The 16,056-nt window shown below is 37.5% G+C and overlaps 1 protein-coding gene across 3 annotated transcripts in view; it reads left to right on the forward strand.

Moving 5' to 3' along the window:
• The window catches only part of si:ch211-278a6.1 (SRC kinase signaling inhibitor 1), a 234,677-nt gene that overhangs the window by 134,759 nt on the left and 83,862 nt on the right, over positions 1-16,056 (forward strand). For 2 of the 3 annotated variants that reach the window (XM_039739277.1, XM_039739279.1), the window contains 8 exons: positions 7,051-7,226; positions 7,641-7,771; positions 9,436-9,583; positions 9,715-10,036; positions 10,906-11,170; positions 12,714-12,856; positions 13,068-13,220; positions 14,174-14,281. In XM_039739277.1, the coding sequence (XP_039595211.1) occupies positions 7,051-7,226; positions 7,641-7,771; positions 9,436-9,583; positions 9,715-10,036; positions 10,906-11,170; positions 12,714-12,856; positions 13,068-13,220; positions 14,174-14,281 (1,446 nt within the window). The remainder of the gene's footprint in view (positions 1-7,050; positions 7,227-7,640; positions 7,772-9,435; positions 9,584-9,714; positions 10,037-10,905; positions 11,171-12,713; positions 12,857-13,067; positions 13,221-14,173; positions 14,282-16,056) is intronic. The other variant, XM_039739278.1, reaches the window with a different exon arrangement.

Here is a 16,056-nt window from a genome sequence, read left to right on the forward strand (position 1 = left end):
TTTATAATAGTAATTCTTTGCATTTATATAGCGCTATTTGTCATGGTTCATATTTTTTCTTTCGTTTTGTTTGCCACTTGAGGATTTTTACCTTAATTCCTAATTTTTAAAATTATTATTAGTACTAAACTTACTTAAAATTATGTTCTCATCTGTTCATTTTTGTTATTTGATTTTTGCACTTTCCATGGTAACTTTTCTTGCATAGTAGGGAGTATCTTCTTTAAAAATTCTGTTGATAAATTCAGTCAGTCAGCCATTTTCCAATCCGCTATATCCTAACACAGGGGTCTACTGGAGCCAATCCTAGCCAGCAAAGGCAGGAACAAATCCCGGGCAGGGCGCCAGCCCACCACAGGGCACACACACTAGGAACTATTTAGGATCACCAGTGCACCTGAACTGCATGTCTTTGGACTGTTGGAGGAAACCCACGCAGACACGGGGAGAACATGTAAACTCCACGCAGGGAGGACCCAGGAATCAAACCCAGGCCTCCTACCACTACGCCACTGTGCCACCGTGCCACCCCTGTTGATAAATTACTTTTTAAAGGTGCTCAATACACCTAAACTATTTATTAAATTTGTTTTCAATTTGTTTGGAACCCCAAAGTTGCCTAGGAAAGTTTTGCATGCAGTCAGACAAACCTTTAATATTATTTCAGGCATATTTTTATATATAAATTTATTCAGTCAAAAGGGGAGTCCTGCAAATTGCAATTTACAGTACTATTGTATATCTCTTTCATGAGACTTTGTTTTTCTGTAAATAAACAGTCATAACTGTAGTGAACAGATGTATAATTAAAACACCTAGTAACCATATGTGTTATTTGTGAAATGTACAAATGACAAGAAATGAGCATCTGAATGTAAGCAATGTGCCATTTGCAGTTTGATTATTATATAAAGGAAAGAGATAAATACTGACTGGTTAAAGATAATGGAACCAAAAATGCATTTACTGAACATTACAGTATGTACACTTCCCACATCTTAGGCTTCTGCAATAGGATTGAAGGCATCTAAATTTATGGATTTCAAATTAATCAGTAATTATTTGACCAGTTGTGCCAATTGATATTTAGAATTGACCTCATTCATTTATATATTATTTTTACATTACGTATATATTACTTATATACTGTATATACTCGCGGGTAGGTTCTCCCACGGATAAGTTGGGACTTGATTTACTGTGTAATTTCTGATATTTTATAATGTTGGTCATATAAGTCGAATGCGGAAATCTCATGCTATTGGTCCAAGAGATTATGATATGCTAATGCCCACCTGAGAGAGTAACCATGGCACACACTGCCTTTGTTTTCTATGTATTGTGCCTACGTGACCACACAGTAATACCCGGACTATTCCGAAGTGACGTTTGCACTGATTTGTGTTTTTTGTATCTCCCACCCTCATACACCTTTATCGTAAGAGCATCCCTTATCTATGATAGAGCGTTTGATCAGAAGAAAATATGAAGCTGGTTTTAAATTAAACGTCGTTGAAGTAGTGAAAGAAATTGGTAACTGCAGCAAAATTTGAAAAACTGATGTGAGATTGGAGAAGGCAAGAAGATGTAAAAAAACAAAGCGTCAAACCATCATTTGACCACTACTTATTAGATCACATTCAATATAAAGTTAGAATATACCTTACTACAAGTGGGAAGCTGAACATTATGTAATGGAATTTGGCTCTCCTGAAGAAAAGAAAAAGGAAAAGAAAAACGGAACCTGTCAGTTTGTAGTACAGAGTCGGTCGGTTTAACAAGCAAAAGAGAGAATGAGCTCATGCATACAGAACCATACTTAAACCTGAGAGGCCTAAGGCTGTGCCTCTGAACTCCCCCTATCATCCTGTATTAAATATTAACCAGCTATACATAGCGCACCAAAGCAATAAGAAAAGTTAGCAATTATAATACGGAAAGCTTTTTCTTAAAATGCAGTGTTCAGTTGTGTTTAGCATACAGTATTGAATGTAATGCAAATGTCCCATCTATTGTTAATAATCACATTTGAAAAAAATATTAATGTTTCGTGTTAGACAGTGTAGATACATTGCCAGTATTATGTTTTCCCATTTTTGACAGTCTCCTACCAGTTATTTGATTATTAACTAAAAAAAGGTAATTTTTAAAAGAGCACAGCAACACAAGAAGCTGATTTTAAAATTACATGCTTCAGCTTTCTTTATTGTTAAGGCCTTCCCACATTACTCCACTCTTTAAAAGGCAGGAATTACTGTGTCTGACATGCTAAAACATTTCAAATAAATTGCTTAATTTATCTCATAAAACTGGCAAAACACCAACCATTCACTTTATAACTTTATTGCATTTAGAAGAGCAAAATAAATGTCCATTTTGAATCTTTGGCTGGTCTAGCATTGGATCACTCCTTTCAACATGTATTCTTACTTAAAGGAAGCTCCCTTTGCAGTTTAAATTTTGATTTTTATTTTTGTCTTACATTTGTATTTGTCAACTTGTATCCAACTCTTTTCTCCAAGATTATTTTTACATTCCCTCATCGTCCTTGCCATGACTGTAACTTGACTGCATGTTAATGTTGAGTTTCAAATCATAGAATTTCTGTCATTAAAAAGTATTTAAAGGATAATTTTGGTAAGTCAAAGTTATTGTTTCATAATCATGGTATGCAATAGTCATAGAAAATATGTTCTAAAATGAAGCTATTTTAATTAATTAAAAAAAGTGCTGTGTCTGTTCTTGCAGTTTAAAAGTTAGTTTTACAGGGCAGTGGTGCAAAAGTGAGAATTTAAGCTTTAAGGCTTAAAACATTTCAAAAACATCCAAGAATGTCCTTGGGTATAGATCCTTGTCTTTATATTACATTTGAGGAAAAAAAAAAAGAACTTGTGCTTTTCGTTGCATTGTCCATTTCCACACCTAGCAGCCCTGCACCTCCAAAAGCCTGGCTTCCTGTAGCTTATCTTCTTCTTCTTCCTCTTCTTCTTTCGGCTGCTCCCATTAAGGGTCACCACAGCGGATCATCTCCCACCATATCTTTTTGTCGGCTGCATTTTGTTCTGTTACACCCATCACTTGCATGTCCTCTCTCACCACATCCATAAACCTTCACTTAGGTCTTCCTCTTCTCCTCTTCCCTGGCAGCTCTATCCTTAGCATCCTTCTCCCAATATACCCAGCATCTCTCCTCTGCACATGTCCAAACCAACACAATCTCACATCTCTGACTTTGTCTCCCAACCATCCAACTTGAGCTGACCCTCTAATGTCCTCATTTCTAGTCCTGCCCATCCTCGTCACACCCAATGCAAATCTTAGCATCTTTAATTCTGCCACCTCCAGTACTGTCTCCTGCTTTCTGGTCAGTGCCACCATCTCCAACCCATATAACATAGCTGGTCTCACTACCGTCCTGTAGACCTTCCCTTTCACTCTTGCTGATATCCGTCTGTCACAAATCACTCCTGACACTCTTCTCCACCCATTCCACCCTGCCTGCACTCTCTTTTTCATTTTCATTTTTTATGAATGCTGTAATTGCCGTTGTTATTTTGCAATTGATCTGAGTGCTTGTGGTAAGATTTTTTTCAGAAATTAGATGAATAAGATGTCATTTTATAACACACATCCCCCATACTCATTAATTTGGATTTATCAATTCCCCTAATCTGTATGCCTTTGGGGATATGGAAGGAAATCCCACACTAGCTTAGGAGAACATGTAAATTCCTGCAAGACAATAAGAAGATGTACGATTCAAAACCAGGATGCTATATCTACAAAGCAGCAGTGCTATCAACTGTGCGGTCATGCTGTCCTGTTAGAGCTGCTCATCTACTGTACATAGTATCTGGGTTGCAAGTTAACAATACTTCCATTGTTTATCCAGCTCCATTTTTCACCCAGCTTCACATCTGGCTCCAGTGTGGACTTATCTAGAAAATGTTTGGAACTACATTCAGCCTCGGAAATGAGTGATGAGAAACATGTTTTCTATTTCTTTTCTTCTTAGGCTGCAAGAAGTCATCCTTGGAATGTTAAGTGCTACAAACACATAGAACAGTTTTCCATAGTTCTTTAGCTGGGATATACATTTATTTGTTTGTACTGTAACCACAAATCACTCCATCCCTGTCCAAAAACCCAGTGCCCTTGTTAAATTTCCTGGCATCTGTTGTTTGAAAGTGGATATACCAGGTTAAGATTGAAGTCTTCTGGTCTGACAATTGCACTGTGGGCCATAGACCTCGTTTTAAACTAACAGAGGCATAGTTGTTTTTAAAATTTATAGAACAAAGCCCTATTTAATATAAAACTTGCAAATTAAGGTAACAGAGTTGTGGTTTCCATGGAGTTCCAAATGTTATAGTGAGTTTTTTTTATTACCATAGGTTAGAATACAAGAAAACAAAAATCTTAGTTATATTAGTGCCTTGTCTTCAGAAAAAGATCCAGGCTTTTCCCAAAGTCATCCTAATTATAATTGATTAGTTTTTAGATTCAGTCCAGCAGTAGAAAGAATATGGCCCACAATACCATACCCAAACATCTACCTACTCTTGGTAGGAGTTCAGACATTAGTAATGTGAATTCTGATATTTTTCCTATTGCATTTGTGTTTATTGATATGGAATGTCTCTAATAATATCTTTAGTGCCATTATGCAATATCAAGTTAAAAGGTTAATTGTCATTCAATTATTCTTTAATTTTAGTTGGCCTAGTTCCACTCGAGCAGGGGTCCTCAATCACAGTCCTGGAGGGTCGCAGTGGCTGCAGGTTTTTGCTCCAACCCAATGGCTTAATAAAAAGCTCTTATTGCTGAAGTAACACTTCTGCTTCACTTTAGTTGTCTCACTCATTAAGATTTTGAACCCTTATCACTTAATTTAGTCTTAAACAGCTTTATTCTTGGTTTTTAATGGCTAATAATTAGCAATAACATGCAAATGACAAAAGAGACCAACATTTCTCAATTTAGCTTGTTACCATTGACCCCTGTGTGTATATATCATGCACTATTGGGTTTAATTAAATACTTGGAAGGAAAGTAAAGAGAAAAAAGTGAAGGACAGAGTATTACTCCTCCATTTTACCCTTCAGATCATTTGGATGGTATCCATAGAAAGGGGAAGAAAATCTAGGATTTGAGAATTACCTGACAAAGTGGACTTAAAGCACTAACAAGCCATCAAATTATATTATTGGCAAGAATTGCTTTCTAATTAATCAACCGGGTTAGAACAAAAAACTGCAGCCACTGCGGCCCTCCAGGACTGTGAAGACCCCTACACTAGAGCATTTTACTTACCCTCCTGAGGTAGACATCTCAGAGTATTTCACCAATAATTAGCATATTGTTTTCAGCTTCAACAGATGTGCTGCTGATTTCCACGTACATCTCAGTATCTCAGTTTGTGACAATGTTTTGAGGTGGTCAGCCCCATTTTTCTGTATTTATTTGTATTTGTTGAGTTGGATCTATTGCATGTTTTGGTCTTTACATCATTAAAGCTTTGGTCAAAGGAGTTGAGGCTTAATCAGAAGTGGACAAATACTTAAAGCAGATTGTACCAGTCTAATTTTTGATTTGTCTTAGTGTTGTTAGGGTTGTAGCCATGTCTTGCAATTTTTTCTAACCAACTCTACGTTGGCATTTTTGGCATGCAGAACTATCTGTGATGTTAGCTGTAGAGGCTAGTTTGAATATTTCAGAGGATGCACACAACAGTCACAAATATTGGGGAAGCGTGGCTAAAGTGAACTTCTGTTTACATCTTGAGTTTGGAATTAGCACAACTGAGTAGAAGGTATAATTACAAAAAGGCAAATCTGTAGGCCTTTCATGGCCACTGCGCTGCTAAATCAAGTCCTACTTTTGTAGAATTGCTTTAAGAGCCTTACGTGCACAAGGTAAACTTGTTATTGCCACGATCTGAATTGTAGTTGCTGGTTGTGGTTCCCTTGCCTTAAAAAATAACTACGGCTTTGTTTTGGAAGTTTGTGATAGAGGTCTGCATTCCCACAGAAATCCTGTGAAATGGACTTCGGCAAGTAGGCTCTAATTCTGCCATGGTGAGAGGGCAGTCAGAGCGTTGGTGAACATTTGGCAAAACTGTATATTTATTATAGTTATTTTACTGCTACAGTTTATCATCAATGCAATAAAATGGCTTTACTATAAAAGTGTAGCAAGTAGTAAGGTTTGGGGCAGCCATGTGTATATTCATTTCCTGGCTGTAAAAGTTGCAAAAATAAATGGCAGCACTGATGTGCACAAGCTGAAGTCCAAAACATAACTGAGGGAATAGGGGAAAGGTGGTGTCTTTTAAAGGTCAGAATAGGAAGTGACGTCAAAGGGGTCGGGATCGGAAGGGTCTTCAGCCATTGGCTCGAGTCTGGACGTGACATCAAGGGGGCCGGAGCCAGCAAGATCTTCCTCTATAGGTCCGGACCCAGAAGTGATGTCAACAGGGCCAGGTGGAACTTCCCATGAATGGTCTGTAGGAAAGATAGAAAAAGAGTCAGTGCACTCTGCCAGATCCCGGTCGGATTCAGAATTGCCCTCATTCAAGCCCTTTAACTGCCTCCTATGCGCACGTGTGTGACAATAGATACAAAATATAGCATCAGCCATTTTTCTTTTTTTAAATGAATTTTATATTGAGTCATTGCAGGCATTGTGGTGAATATCCAAAGAGAACAAGAAAACTCCTGGTATTTAAATTCTGTTAAGTAAACCCTATTGTCTCAATGTATAATCATAGCATGGAGTCAGTGGAGGAGTAATTAAACCTTAACAAAAGAGGAACTGTCAATTTCTGTTAATGATGTTTTTGTTGTCTGGAAGAAGAAAATGAAGTTGTAATAGACTTATTCAAATAAGTCTAACCATTCATCTTGCTTGCTTGTGCAACTTAGTGCTCAACATTGGCTGATTTTTCCTGTTATTTTACATTTTTTTTATTGCCTAAAATGTTTTCAAAATATTTACCAAGATTTGGAATAATATAGTGTCTCTTTAACATATGTGTTCTTATTAAAACAGCTTCAGAATCAGGACTGTGTGCGTACTTTGCTGAAAAGAACTGAGACAGACATTAGTGTGCGGGTGACAGATGCTCTGCGCAAACAGGAGGACCCCCTGCAGAGACAACGTATTCTAGTTGAAGAAGAGCGACTTAAGTACCTTAATGAGGAAGAACTTATCATCCAGCAGCTACAGTGAGTGTTGGCTAGGTTTATATTGGACAGTACATTCTATCAGTAACATAAGCATCGAGTTGCTCTTCTACTGCAGTGGAATTATTAATTATATGTGTAATAAAGCACAGTTCAAAATAATTTCTGTGTTGGAGTTCTGATAAACTCTGGTGACTACATTAAGTACTGGTGATCTCTTTTGGCCATAAACACAAAATTATTTTTTAATGCTTTATTGGCCAGTTTTTTTTTTTAAATTACTCCAGAATTTTACACATGCCTAGTTACCACATATTCTGTGTTGATGGTGAATTTTATCTCTAGCACCAATAAAGAGCTAACTATCTTAAAGTACAGTATTCATACATTTGCCCTTCTTTATTTTTTACTCTTTGTGTGCATATGATATTGTTTTCAGACTTGCTCTTTTTTTAGTGATCTAGAAAAGTCTGTTGAAGAGATCCAGAAAGACACCTCTGTTAACCACCGACTTGTCACTGTGCAAGAACTTGAGGAGAAGGCCTTGGTTTTGAGAAAACTTGGCGAGACCTTAACTGAACTTAAGAGTGAGTCCAAATAATTTTAATCTCTTCCTATTGTTTCATTCTATAGAAAGACCTGTGAACTCTTATTATAATGTTATAATGTACATGGGCAGACAAAATAATGGCAACCCCTGACATTATATTCATGCCAAGGACTTAACACGGAGTAGGACACCCTATTACTTTAGTCCTTCTTAGAATTCTGTCCTCTAAGTTCTAAACTGTATGTATACTGACCCATTCTTCAAGAGGAAAGGCTTGCAGGTCCATGAAGGAAGTAGAGATTTACTTTGCAGTTTGGGCTCAAAAATGTCCCTTTAAGGTTCAGTGATGTTTTAGTTCTGGTGACTGGGGAGGCCATGAATGGCAATTGAGTTTATCCTCGTGGTCCAAAAAAAAAACAACTTTCTAAATGAGTTTAGCGCTATGAGATATTACCATACTGAAAAAATTGGAATATCATAAGTAAGCAGTGTTTGCTCTATAGGGTGGCACTCATCCTATAAAATGATTTCATGTTCCTTGACTGCTTTATGACCATGTAGAGCAATTATTGGACCAAGTGACTTCCACAAAGTGGCTGCCTATACAGTCACAGATCCCTTGTACTCAGCAGTTGGCAAAAAGATTGTTTTCTTCAAAACAAGGAAACAAGGTGAAAAGTGACTGATCAGGCCATATGACATTGGTCTGGGGTTCTGGTTTTGTGCTGTTTACACCTGGTTATGCATCATACTGTATTAGCTTTGTATAGAAGCATTTTCCAAATGGCTGTCCTGGCATTTTTGAAGCTAATAACACACAGGTTTTTATTGAGACTTGTCTCAAAGAGGTAATGATTCAGTTCAGTGATGATGCCTGCTGATCCCCTGAAGCGTCTCTCTGTCTCTTTTGGTGAGCTTCAACTTGTAACCACTGTTTGTTTTTTCCAGTGCAGTTTGTCTTTATGTTGTATATGATGTCATATTTTTTGAAACATAGTCGCACCACTTATTTAGCTTTTTGAAAACTCAGATAGTTGCCTGACATTGCTTTGAAAACTCACATATCAAAATTCCATTTGATGGAACTTTTTTGTAGCTGACATACTGTTGATTGGGAGTCAACCTAATGGGACTTTGCTTTGTAATTAGGATTTAGTTATTTAGTTATAAGCATTTTTGTATGTATCCGCTTCTTTCAGTGTTTATTAAATGAAATGAGCAAAGCAAGTTTTTTTTTTTTGGTTTTTTTTTTGAGCAGCGGTATTATAAGTTTTTTGAGGCCATTCATATTACACAAGCTTAAAAATATTGTCTGTTTTGTCTTGATTCTTCAACTGCAGTAGTGCTTCAAATATATTTAAAAACTTGGAGGGAAACCTGCATATTTGTTACTGCAAAACAATGAGAATTCAATTGGTACATGCATTCTCGTACCTGCTACAGTAATTGAATTAACGATCACACAGATTCAGAGCCTAAACAGGTAGAAATGGATACAAGGAAACAAACCCTACCTGAATGGGATGCTATTTAGTTGGGGGTAACTTACAAACCTGCACATATCAGTCATTTTATAAATGAAAGCTTACTGGATAACTCTTACGACCTAAGGAAGAAATTCAGACTGTTTAATAATGAGAATAAACACATTCAGTAAATAAATGCAGTAATTTAAAAATAGTTGATGTTTCTTATTTATAGGTCAATTTCCTAGCCTGCAGAGTAAAATGCGTGTAGTTCTACGAGTTGAAGTTGAAGCTGTTAAGTTTCTCAAGGAGGAACCACATAGACTAGATGCCTTGCTGAAGCGTTGCAGAACTATCACTGATACACTAACAAACCTCAGGAGGTAGGTGTCAGTGGCAAAACAGAACAGTAAAGTGCTCTTGTATGATTTTTAATAAGCTTTCATCTGTACATTTTTACTTAGTCATCACATGGCAATACTGCATGTAAAGCTGTCTGTTGTTTTTGTTCTAGACAAGTTAATGAAGGTATCTGGAAAGGCCAAGAAGATCTCACCAGTACGTCTTCAAAGCACATGGATGACTTCAGTAAAACTTCGGACTTTGACATTCCAACGAGCCCACCACTGAATTTCAATGACCTTAGTGCTAGTTCTAACATAACCTCCTGGCAGACACACAGTGCACCAGGGCTAAGTGAGAGCTCTAAGATTTCTGCACCTCATTCACATAGTTCACGAACCACACTGGACATGAGCCAGGCAATTCCAAGCAAAAGTCGTATGTTAGATGACCTTGGTGGAAGAAGAAGCGTGGATAAATCTGTGTCTGTTGAGGTCAGTAGGTCATTCTTTGGTAAAAAATTTCTTTCAAAAATAACTGCAGAAATAATTCTAGCAGATATTTTGTCAATTTAAGGGTAAATCACATATTTGAGGGCACCAGCGAAAATGAATGGCAAATGTATTTAGGGCTGAAGTCAGGAAACACTTTTTAATGCAACGTGTTGTGGGAATTTGGAACAAACTACAAAGACCTGTAGTTGAAACAGAAACCCTGACAACCTTTACAAAGTATTTTCCTAAGATTTTGGGACAACTTAGCTATTAGCTAAACAAACAAGGTTGATGGACTAAATGGTCTCCTCTTGTTTGTCAAATTTCATATGTTCTTATATTTTTAACAGCAATTTCAGAATAAAGTTAATTTTCAGACAGCTAAAAATAAACATGTACAGTATTTGTACCCTTGATGTACCCCGAAAGCAATAGGCCTCACAGTGGTATAGGAGTAAACTTTCTTTTATAATTTATCTGCAGTTTATAGGTAGAATATACTGTACTGTGCAGACCGTTTTTGAAAATGCAGTAGAAACTATTGGTAACCATTCATTTTAAATTCGTATGTGGTTTATTTGTTAAGAGCATCCTATGTACATTTTCCTAACTTGCATGTATTTTGGAACCTATGCAGTATGTAATTATTGTGTGGTAACAGAGACACCCCACTTTTTTAAGAAGAAAAGCAATCTCTGCAGGTGAGATCTTAGGAGGAAAAAGGCAAGCTATGATCTAGTTTGAAGGATGAGCTTTGAACACACCTACATTGTTGCTTCTATGTCTTTGTTACTTGTGAGCTTATTGACTGCTGTTGTCATTGTTTAAGTTTCCGCTGCTAGCTAAAGAACTTCTTATTAAATGTACAGGCTGCAGAACGAGACTGGGAGGAGAAGAGGGACAGTCTAACCCAGTACAGTACTCAGGACATTAACCGCCTTTTGGAGGAAACCCAAGCAGAGCTTATGAAAGCCATTCCAGACCTTGATTTTGCAGCTAAACAACAGAAAACCCCAAGCATTGGGGTTCAAAGCAATAGTGCCAGTCCCACCCCGGAACATCGGTCTACCAAGCCCCAGCTGGCAGCACAAAAGTTATCCACTAAGAATGAACCAAGTGGCCGACGAGGCTCTGGTAGGCAGTTTGAGTGTCTGTCTTACAGCCATTGATTTGTTCTCCCATGTTGTGCTCTTGAAATTGTTTGTTTTTTTAAATTTTGGTGGGCATTATTTATTTTAAATGATTTATATAATGATGTTGATACATAAAAAGAATTCTGTTCACAATTACACAGTACGACCTAGATTAGTATCACTTTAAATGTCCTTCATAAAATCATACAAACAAATATCAAACACAGTTCTCCAGCAGATTTTAATTTCATATAGCTGAAACTGTGGTGTAAATTTTAATCGGCACTGTAGTCAAAACAAGTGCACTTTGCAATGCTAAGTAAATACTCATTAACCTGTTTGTGTTTTGGGTGTCACTGTGGCAGAACAGTTCCAGAATGTGGCACCCCGTCTAGGACTAGTACCCAGTGCCCCAGAGAATGTTATGTTCAGGTCTGAATGTTCAAAAAACACCTTAAAGGTAAAACAACATGGCTGTCCTGCTGATTGAATCTGCTTTTTGTATTTAACTAGTTTTTTCTGAAATTATATCATCATGTTCATCAATATATATGTTACGGCTAAAACCCGAAGTTCTGCCAGTTCCTGAATTGGCCGACCATTTCGCATTTTGGCCGAGAGGTGTGGCCAAATCCAAATTACTAGAAATGACCAGTGTATATGCTACTTTGGCCGGCCATTTCACAAAGTGGCGAGAAATCCCTGACCAAAATTTGATGTGCTGATGTAAGACTGTCCGCTTAACATGTGAAGATGCTTAAAAATTCAGATGCAGATTCAGAAGTGAGTTTTCCATTCTGTACGAGAAACTGCTCACACTGGAATCCGTAAGCACAGAAGAAAAATCACTACGAACCGCCGCGTCTTCCCAATCACGCCAAGGCTACACTTGATGCAATTGCACTACTAAGTGCACAACAAATTGCTGCAAATGTAGAAATAAGAAACTTGTGCAATTCAAAATGTCATAAAAGTTCATCTTGTTGTAACATGTGATGATTTATATTCATAAAGTAAAGAGATTGTATATAAAGTATGAAATTATACAGACCCACCAAAATCTGCTCATGCCTTTTTTCTTCCGACTTTGGCCAATTGCCCCATGCTATTTTGCAAACTGGCTGGCCAAATCCCGAAATCAAGCAAAGATTGGACATTGGCTGGTCAATTTACAGTGACATTGGCCATTTCCCGATTTGGCCGGACACTTCCCACTTTGGCCGATTTTCGGGCTTTGGCCGTAACATATACAACTACTGATCAGCCATTTATTTTCACTGTTCTAGTTCTAGCTTGTAAACAAATACTGAATATTTTGGGTGTTTCTTCCTTCCTCTTAGCTTTAACTATCTGGTGGTTATTGTACATTTTAATGCATGTTCTTTTGTTTAAAGATTTTCAATGTTAGTACATTATCCCTATGTTTATTTCCAGAACATGACATGAAATGCATTTGCTGTAAGCATGCCACCACACCCTTCCCTAACTTTATACACTGACCCTTTGGAACAAAAAACTCATACATCTTGCTATTTTAATTCTAGATGAGCTGTCAGTACCTCGATACCGAACAGAGAAGCCTTCCAAATCTCCACCACCACCTCCTCCCCGTCGCAGCTTCCCATCTTCTCATGGGCTGACTACAACTAGAACAGGAGAGGTTGTCGTCACTAGCAAAAGCATTAAGGTAAGGCAGATGCAGGAAGGTTAAACTCAGTAACATAATAGGATTTTCATGGATGCAATAGGATTAAACTGTAATTGTTTTTTGGAAAATATGTGATTTTTAAAATGCATGTTAGTGTAAACATGCATTGATTTTTCAAGGAAAACAATAAAGTACCCAATTACTGCTTTGTATAAACTTTATGTTTGCATTTTGACTCTTTTTTTCACAGAAGTCAGAATCAGAGGAAACAGAGGTGCAAAAGCCTCATGTAAAGCTAAGGCGAAGTGTATCTGAGGCACCACGACCAGCATCTACACCTCCAATTATTGCCTCAGGGGTCAAGGATGATGATGATGAGGACAGGATCATTGCTGAGCTTGAGGTAAGCAGCAGGCAGTGAGCATTTTTGAAGAGGTTTCAAAGTGTGATTTTCTGTGTATTGTAATGTAATATTATGTAGCCTTTAACTGAAGAGTAAAATTAAAACTTATAAATGTAGTATCCCTGTTTCTGCCTGGATATTTGGAATCTGATATTGAAAGAAATGTAATGATCCAATTGACAAGGGGGATGGAAGGCAGAAAAGGTAGGTGAGCCTGAAGCGGGGATAGGGTCTAACAAGGTTCTTGGAAGGTAATGGAAGCAAGCACTGGCAAGGATGACCTATGTCATCATGCCATTATAGGAGGAAGGAAGGGAGGAAGGATGAACATCTTCAGGGAACACAAGGCTACGGACTCAGAAAAACAAGCAGATGGTAGTGAGAGCAAGATATAACTTGGGCATCATCAAGTGCTCTTCATTCAACACACTCTTTTTAAGGATGAGTAATTGACCTCTAAGATGACAGAGAGTATCATATGATGCCAGAGCATGGACAGCAAGAGAGAGCATGGAAAGAGTTGCCCTTTTAAATATTGTACAGTGAGAGGGCAGGCCTGGGAATCTGGTCTTATTGGAAGTGCTCAGATACTGGAAGGAAGGAGAGAAAAGGGAGTTTTGTGTAACTTTTAGGTTGGCAAGCCATTCCACCTTTAAATATAATGGTGGGGTTTTTGTTTCATTTTCTTTATTTTGTACTTTTGTGCTTTTTATGTGTTTATCTCCCCATAGTGTGTATTTCTTCTAGAACAGATATTTGAGCCTATCTTGGCCTTTGACATTACTGGGTCCACAACAAGTCCACTTGTTGTGTGTGTAACAACAATATATTTAAGTTAAATAGCTAAACTGCTGTTAAATATTTCAACACATGCTGAATAACATGTTAATTTATGTGCTACATTGTGCTGTCTGACCTTTACTTTGTTGCTCACCATGTTTCTGGTCTACCAGGTGTTTGAAAGAAGTACCACCAAACCACTAGCCCCCATTTACTTTGCCAACACACCCAGCCCAGAATCTGTGCAGTGTATTGGCACTTTAGAAGCTATTGGACAGAAGGTAATGGCCTGTGATTGTTGTAGCCTCTCAGACTTGTACCTTTCCTATCTGCTGCCTTTCTGTCTTGTATACTAATAAAGTGTGGCTGAATTAGAAGTTTGGCCCATGTGACATCTTTGGCTTTCAGCACTTTGCCACTAATATCGATTGCAAGAACAAGACTCTTTTAAGACTATAGCACTCTTCAGAAGCTCAGACACAGCATGTGTCAAATAAAATGACTGTTTTCTATCTTTACTGTGGTTCTTTTTTTTCTCTACCACTTATGTTGTACTAAACTTACATTCTGCTTCTCTGACACAAGCAAATGTTTCCAGATGAGAGAATGATTGTCGTTATTGGTGTTTTCTTAGCATGCAAGACTTTTAAGAGAAAATGTATAGAAATGCAGACTATAAAAAGAAGAGGTCTATCATAGAGGCATTTGTAAAAGTAATTTTCGTGAACTGCTGCTAGTAACACTGTTGTTAGCTGTCATGGTTACACTTGAGCTTATTTGTGTGGAGCTGGAGTTTGATCCCAGCTAAGGTTGGATGTAGTTGAGATGTTGCGGTGTTTTCCTCTAGGGGGCGATAGCTCCCTGGTTGGAATAAGTTATTTTTAATTGCGGTGTTTTAAGTAACCTGAATCTAAACAGATATATTATAACGAGGCAATATCCCTCCCATAGTGATACGGCAGTAAGAAATCACATAAGAGAAAATAACAGCTTTCTATAGTGACGATTTATGCGGCATAACAGACAAGGAAGCCATAGCAAGACTATTATCGAAGTGGGAGTTTGATGTATACAGTCTGTCATTTTTGTCACTGCACTGGAAGGCTTTTCACAATTGGATGATATTATCTCCCATCCGTCCGGGCTTCCCGGTGTGCCGGGCAATGTTCCAAGGCTTTATACCCTTTCTCCATGTGCAGGCCCTTACTTAGGTAAATCATGCCATCCCAAACAAGGCAAAGAGAGGATTCAATTTCATGCACACAGAAATCGTACAATGTCCATTTTCGTAGTTGTCCCTTTCTGTCTTCTAATGCTTGCCTAGCAGTTCTAAATGCTGATCCCGTGTGCTAAATCAGGCTCAGCTGTGCATGTAGAAAGAAAAGAAAAACAGATTTAAAATATTTGCACAGAGCACCGTGACATTAAACTGATATTCTGATTATAGGTGGCCATTAAGAGCATGTCTGATCTGAGTTGAAATACAAGATGTCAATTTGTTGTTTTGTATCTTTTACCCTTTTGCTTTTAAAACTGATACCACTAGAAATGCTTACCCTGAAAATGCCTTTTGCATGTTAAATTGAATTTCCTTCTTGACATATTTACAGTAGTTAACTTTATTTAAAGTGCTATCAACCTTTACAGACAGGGTTAAAATAAAACACATCATGTTAAATTTTACTGTGGGATCCTGGCTCCTAATTCATCATTTAGTAACACTTTGCTGAAAGACAGTAATATTGCATATGACAATAGATTAAACCATTGCCAATTACTGTACAAGCATTAATAACAAAATTATAACATTCCTACATTTTATACTGTTGACCTTGGAACGTTGATAGTGCCTAATATTGAGGAATATATTAGCTACTGGTATGAAATCAAATGTATAAATAATAGAAGGGACTTTGGAAACAAAAATGCAGAGGAAATAGTTGATTGAACAATGATCAGTTTTTATAACTTACATCTGAAAGAGAGAGAATAAAGTAGGTGGTTGACTGAGTAGAGAAAAAGTAGATTGGGGAGCCGTATTGTGAGCTTGAACTGA

Source organism: Polypterus senegalus, chromosome 17, assembly GCF_016835505.1.
Source record: "Polypterus senegalus isolate Bchr_013 chromosome 17, ASM1683550v1, whole genome shotgun sequence".
Taxonomy (NCBI): Eukaryota; Metazoa; Chordata; class Cladistia; order Polypteriformes; family Polypteridae; genus Polypterus; species Polypterus senegalus.